The 6957-nt window shown below is 45.6% G+C and overlaps 1 protein-coding gene across 1 annotated transcript in view; it reads right to left on the bottom strand.

Annotated features, from left to right (window-relative positions):
- Nucleotides 1-629: 629 nt before the first annotated feature.
- The window catches only part of TGS1 (trimethylguanosine synthase 1), a 28391-nt gene continuing 22063 nt past the window's right edge, over nt 630-6957 (bottom strand). Inside the window, exon 13 of the mRNA XM_057397819.1 lies at nt 630-911. Coding sequence (XP_057253802.1) covers nt 795-911 — 117 coding nt within the window. The 3' untranslated portion in view covers nt 630-794. The remainder of the gene's footprint in view (nt 912-6957) is intronic.

Here is a 6957-nt window from a genome sequence, read left to right as displayed (position 1 = left end):
CCAGGGAGAACCAGGTTCCCTCTGCCCTCCCTGAAACTTGCACAAGGATCCAAAAGTTCTCAAAAAGAGGAGGGACACATAACCCTCTGCTTATTGAGACAAACCCCCAGTTAGGTTTCTTCAAAGCATCTTCGTAATGAAAAGGCTGGGGAAGGAGGAAAAAAATTAAGTAACAAAAACCAGAGGGTAGAGCTATGCACAAACATGCCCTGCTCTCCCCCTGTGCTACAACAACCTGGAGTACTCACTGTAAGAAACACGTCGACCTTCATCACACAAAGAAAACCTGAAAAGGTTTCCCAGTGAGCATGCAGCCAGAGAGCTGAACTGGGACTAAACTCTGGCAGTGTATTTGACCCCCTAGCTGCACCTGATGTTCAGATACTTCTGTTTCTCAAGCACAGACAGCAGTTCTTGATGCACAACAGCTTTCAGGATACTCTTTTTGACCCTCTGAACACTCAAAACCAGAGCAAGTACAGAAGTAGCACATGTGAGAGCTGCAAAGAAATCCTGAACTCCCCTTCAACTGGCTGGACCTGAACCTTGCAAGACCGCATCTTACAGAGATCTTCTCCGCCCCCCTCCCCCATATTCACAGCTCCTTTATATTTTCAGTTCTGTCAAAATTATTATAAAACATTTATTGACAGCAGCAATAAACAGAACACATTTCTGTAAACAGAAATTAAAGTGGAAAATAGCTCCAAGTCATTTTTGACCAGCCAGCTGCACAAAAAACTTAAGCAAAGCAGCAGTCAGGAAGGTTGGGTTTGGAAGAATCCACACTGGGTTCATAAGATGTCATGCCTTATTAAATCACCAAAATAAGCTGTTATTGTCTTCAGTTTGTTATTGAGAAAATTTTGCTCTATTTCAACTTTGCCTCCTGGTCCTGCTAAGGAAGCCACCTGAAAAACAAAGAACAAGAAGCAAATCGATCAATGCACAGGAGAAGAGCCAAAACCCCAAACCTTTTATTCACATGAAATACCACATAAAACACATCTTTGCTGTGTTAATACTAGTGACAATGTTCCCTGGCACCTAATGCCTTTGGTCCTCTTTTCATGTCTCATTTTACTTACAGAAGTGCTTTGTGGCTAAAAAATCCCCCTCACCCCAAGCCATGAAAATAAGAGGACTACAGAACTAAAGATAAATACCTACCACTTCTCACGCTGTGCTGAGGTGAGAGATGCTAGACTGCAGTTTGCAGGGTACTTGCTGTTGACACACAGTTGCAGCAAAAAATCAAGCTTTTTGGAAAGCTGTGCTTTGCAAGCGTCAAAATCCCAAGTTTGGGGGGAAGAGTAAAACCAAATCCTGGAATTAGGAGGAAGCATGAAGGTTGTACTGAAGACTGGTGTGTGTGTGTGTGGAGGGGAACAACCCAAACACAACCAACCCCCAAACCCCAAACAGGCAGGGAAGCTCATAAACAACAGCTGCAGTATTTTGTTGTTGCTATTGCAAAGCTGTTGTGTGCACTGGAGTCTTACGCAGTGTTGAGGGCAAGGCTGCAGGCAGCTGAGTAACTGCCAGCAGGGAGAGCTCATCAGGCAGTGCTGGTCCCAGCTCTCATGTTTACGATCACTGGAGTGAGAATTTCACCGTTCATGCTCTGCTGACCTAGGCCGGTGCACACCTTTAATGCTTCATGATTACAGACACACAGTGCTCTGCAGTGAACTTTGTATTTTGGACCAGAGCATGCAATACTCTCTCCCCTCCTGTTCCTACTCGTGGTGCCTCAGTACAACCCCTTTGAGGCATGACAGCCATACAGGCTGCCAATTTGTCACCAGGACAGACTGCACAGACAGAAGGAAGAGAACACTACTAAAACTGAGCACTGACTGCTTTATCATCACACCATCACGGATCCCAAGGACCTGTGCTGTAGTGGGGTCACTGATCCCCAGCCAGTTCTGCTCTGTGCTGCTGTTTTCCCTGCCTGCTGTAGAAAAACTATTTCTATATTCCCCATGCAGGGAAACTTCCTGGGCAGACAAAGCAATCAAGGTCTAAAAGGCTGCAGTAGATTGTAACTGATCTTTAAACCAAGAAGTCTGTGATGGTAGCAGCTGGAACTTAAAAGTTCAGGCTGCATTATTAACAAGTCTGAACTCCTTTGAGATTTGACTCGGTAGTGCAGGTTTAAATATAAACATGCTGAACTTCCTCTATTTTAGTGTAAGTAAAAAACCAGCCTACCATCATGAAGAAATAACAGATTTATCTGAATTACACTTCAAGCCTTTATTGACTTGCCCAAAAAATTACCACTCATCTAAATCAAGCATTTACTTTTCAGTTTTGTTTGGGTTCTTTTTTCCTCCCTTTTCATTCTGTTGTTTCTGCAGACAAAAACGAAAGCGTGAGTGGTTTTTTCATCTTTCAATCCAATGGTAATAGGAAAAAAAATATCCATGTTCTTGTTAAAGAGGAACCTGCCAATTAAGTAAAAAAGCAGAGGCAGGCTGACTTTTAAATAGCACAAGAATCCGAAATTGGCAAGTGATCAGGAATGTTAATTTTACAACTTATCTTTTCTTACTTGAAATCCGAAAAGCAGTTAACGTTGTGGGGCAACACTTTTTTTTTCTAGAAGACATTAAGTTTGTACTTTTAATTTATTGTGAACAAAAGCTGGAATGTCCCTTCTAGAAAGCATTAAAGGCTTTGCATTTTATACCCAAAGTTGTGTAAATATTCTAAAATATTAATTGGATTAGTCAATTTAATATAAGAACATTGAGATTACTGTTTTGAAGTTATATACTCCTGCTTTCAGGGCACAAGTTGTATCACTAGCACATCTAAGTACGACTAATGCACTGAAATCTCGATGGACACAAGCGTTTACTAAACATTTCTCTTAGAAGACCATGTAAAGCAAAATCCTTCATCAGTAACACAGGCAAGTAACACAGCAGTAAACTGCTCCTCTGCAGAGCGGCGGCATCCACTCAGGATACCTGAGAAGTACCATACGCTGTCCCTACGTGTTAAACCCAGCATAACTAAGACTAATTTCAAACAACTACTAAAAGTATTTGATAAACACAAAGGTGACAAAAATCTTAACAAACACATGGGTGTAAGCCCTGCAGGGGTGGATCCGACTCTGCACACTCCTCAACACCCCCATAATTCAGGGGAGAGAAATGCAAATCCTCTGCGACGATTCTTATTTGTGAATTGCTGGAGGCTGCAAAATTAATTACGTAGCAGTTGCCAAGTTTTCCTTGGAAGGGCGCAGTCAACGCTGATGGCGTAATGAGTGAAAACTGGCACACAGTGAGCTTCAGAAAGGTGCCAGCTTGGCAGAGGGATGCCCTCTAAAAATAACAGCAGGTTGAGGAACAATGCTTTGAGAAAAGCAAAGGTGCTCACCTATTTTTGGAAATATCAATACACACCTCTTGGTTTTGGAGTGAGCTACAGTGGTGAATAGAGAAAGGCTTCTTAATTTCTTTTAAAAAACAGACTAGTCCAAAATGTGGCTATTTTGCATTCTCCTGTACAAATACAACAATTCCCTGATGGCAACTCTCGCATCCTGGTTTGATCATTAGCCCAAACTCATGTACTCAAGCAGGCAGATATTGCCTCCTTTGCTGTGCGGGGTTGTTTCTACATGTGCCACACTTCTCCACAGGCAAAGGCAAAGGATGCAGCTTCAGTTAAGGCCTCCTTGCATCCATCTCACCTTGATGCTTCATCCTTCACTTCAGAAACTGCTGATGGAAACAGTCCACAGCTACATACACAGCTACAGATAAACCCACTGAGCATTAGAAATGTAGCCAGCAAATTTGGTCTCATGTTTAAAACAGGAGGTATCAGAAAAGAAATATGAAAACAGAGATGACCACAGAAGATTACTTCAGGAGGACAAGCTGCCTGAGGTGCAAACTTGCTTATACTGTTCAGGTGCATTTTTGATCTCAAAAGTCTTCCTGCTGGCCTCACAGGCTCTTTTCTATCATATTGAATTTCCTTCAGTAAAGTAACTTACTAGCTGTTCCAGCCACCAGCTAAGATAACTGTGGATAAAAAGTTTATCATTATTTACTTTTCTGGGTTTGAGAAAAACAAGCTTTTTTTGTGTTATGAAAAACAATAAACCAAAATGGTCTCAGGTAGCATTCTTCAAAATGTACAGGTCTGCAGGTGAATTCTGCCACTGCCATGGTGGTGCTGCCACCCTCTGACAGACCAGAAATTATTTATTTATTTATTAAACTTGAAGTACACAAATTACAATTCAGTATTCAAGTGCTATGAGATTTAGGAAAATTGAAGTCCAGAAGTACTACTTGGCCTCGGTGTAAGCTGGGATGTCTTCTGTCTTTTATCAAAGACAGGGAACAGATCTGAGTTTAAATCAGGCTGCTTAACAGCTGCCGTTACCATAGAATCATAGCATAATTGGGGTTGGAAAGGACCTTAAGATCATCTAGTTCCAACCCCCCTGCCGTGGGCAGGGACACCTTACGCTAAACCATATCACCCAAAGCCTTGTCCAACCTGGTCTTGAACACTGCCAGGGATGGAGCATTCACAACCTCCCTGGGCAACCCATTCCAGTGCCTCACCACCCTAACAGGAAAGAATTTCCTCCCTATATCCAACCTAAACTTCCCCTGTTTAAGTTTGAACCCATTACCCCTTGTCCTGTCACTACAGTCTCTAATGAAGAGTCCCTCTCCAGCATCCCTACAGGCCCCCTTCAGATACTGGAAGGCTGCTATGAGGTCTCCACACAGCGTTCTCTTCTCCAGGCTGAACAGACCTAACTTCCTCAGCCTCTCTTCATACGGGAGGTGCTCCAGTCCCCTGATCATCCTTGTGGCCCTTCTCTGGACTTGTTCCAACAGTTCCATGTCCTTTTTATGTTGAGGACACCAGAACTGCACACAATACTCCAGGTGAGGTCTCACAAGAGCAGAGTAGAGGGGCAGGATCACCTCCTTCGACCTGCTGGTCACGCTCCTTTTGATGCAGCCCAGGACACAGTTGGCTTTCTGGGCTGCGAGTGCACACTGCCTGCTCATCTTAAGTTTCTCATTGATCAATGCCCCCACATCCTTCTCTGCAGGGCTGCTCTGAATCTCTTCTCTGCCCAACCTGTAGCTGTGCCTGGGATTGCTCTGACCCAGGTGCAGGACCGTGCACTTGGCATGGTTAAACTACATGTGGTTGGCATCAGCCCACCTCACAAGCATGTCAAGGTCCCTCTGGATGGCATTCGTGCCCTCCAGCGTATCAACTGAACCACACAGCTTGGTGTCATCGTCAAACTTGCTGAAGGCGCACTCAATCCCACTGTCCATGTCAGCGACAAAGATGTTGAACAAGACCTGTCCCAACACCGATCCCTGAGGGACACCACTCGTTACTGGTCTCCAGACGGACATTGAGCCATTGACCACAACTCTTTGTGTGCAGCCATCCAGCCAGTTCTTTATCCACCGAGTGCTCCATCCATCAAATTGATGTCTCTCCAATTTAGAGACAAGGATGTCGTGTGGGACAGTGTTGAACGCTTTGCACAAATCCAGGCAGCTGACATCAACTGCTCTATCCCTGTCCATCAGTTCTGTAGCCCCATCATAGAAGGCCACCAAATTGGTCAGGCAGGATTTTCCCTTAGTGAAGCCATGCTGGCTGTCACCAAGCACCTTGTTGATTTTCATGTGCCTTAGCATGCCTTCCAGGAGAATCTGCTCCAAGATTTTGCCAGGCACAGAGGTGAGACTGACTGGTCTGTAATTCCCCGGGTCATCCATTTTCCCCTTCTTGAAAATAGGGGTTATATTTCCCTTTTTCCAGTCATCAGGAACTTCACCTGACTGCCATGATTTCTCAAATATGATTGCCAGCGGCTTCGCCACTTCATTTGCCAGCTCCTTCAGGACTCCTGGATGGATCTCATCAGGACCCACGGACTTGTGCACATTCAGAGCCGATTGAGAGGGGAGGCTGCAGTGCAGACCTTGGGGTGTAGAGAGTGCCTGCGCTGGTCTCCTGAGGGGAGGGTGCACAATGGGCAGGGCTGCACTCGGTGCTCCCTGGTGGAGGTCCTCCTGCAGCAGGTGGCTGAGCTGCGGGATGCTGTTAATAGACTGCGAGATGTCAGGGAAGCTGAGAGGAAGCAGGAATGCTTGCTCCCGGCCCAAACTGTGCAGGGGCCTCGAGCTTCACCTCTGCCTCATGAAGGAAAGAAGGAGGCCGTTAACCTGGGAAGCTGGGAATTAGGGACAAAAAAAAAAAACAACAAAAAAAAAAAGAAGGAAAAGGGCAACCAAAAGCGAGGGGCTTCCCCCTAAATCTGATGTCCCCATGCAGAACCGCTTTGCTGTCCTGCAGGGGGCTAATGAGGAAACGCACTCGAGCCAGAAATAGCCGGCTGATGCCCTGGTAAAGAAGATCTCTACTGGTGCTGCTAGGAAAAAGCGGCGGGTTGTAATAGTAGGGGACTCTACACTGAAAGGGACAGAAGCACTCGTCTGCCGGCCAGACCCCGTCTCAAGGTAGGTGTGTTGCCTACCGGGGGCATGGGTCAGGGATGTGGCAGAGAGGCTGCCTGCTCTAGTAAGTCCCACGGACTATTACCCACTCCTGGTGATACATGTGGGTGATAGGGATATAGATAGTAGTAGTCTGGGGAACATAAAGAAGGACTACAGAGCCCTGGGGGAGGTGGTTAGGGGCTCTGGAGCTCAGGTGGTCTTTTCATCAATTCTCCAGGATACAGGGGAGGACCTAAAAAAAGCTAGGAGGATTGACCAGGTTAATAAATGGTTAAAAGGGTGGTGTCATAGTCAGGGGGTTGGGTGTCTTGAACATGGGACCCAAGCTTGTAGGCCAGGTCTAGTGGGGGCTGGTGGAGCTGGTCTGATGATAAAGAAGGGAAAGAGCAGTTTTGGTAGGAGGCTTGCCAGACTG

The sequence above is a fragment of the Pezoporus wallicus genome, unplaced genomic scaffold (genome assembly GCF_028554395.1).
Source record: "Pezoporus wallicus isolate ANWC-B61680 ecotype Strahan unplaced genomic scaffold, APGP_CSIRO_Pwel_v1 contig_227, whole genome shotgun sequence".
NCBI lineage: Eukaryota > Metazoa > Chordata > Aves > Psittaciformes > Psittacidae > Pezoporus > Pezoporus wallicus.
Note: the sequence above shows the minus strand (reverse complement) of the source record. Positions and strands in the feature narration are given on the sequence as shown.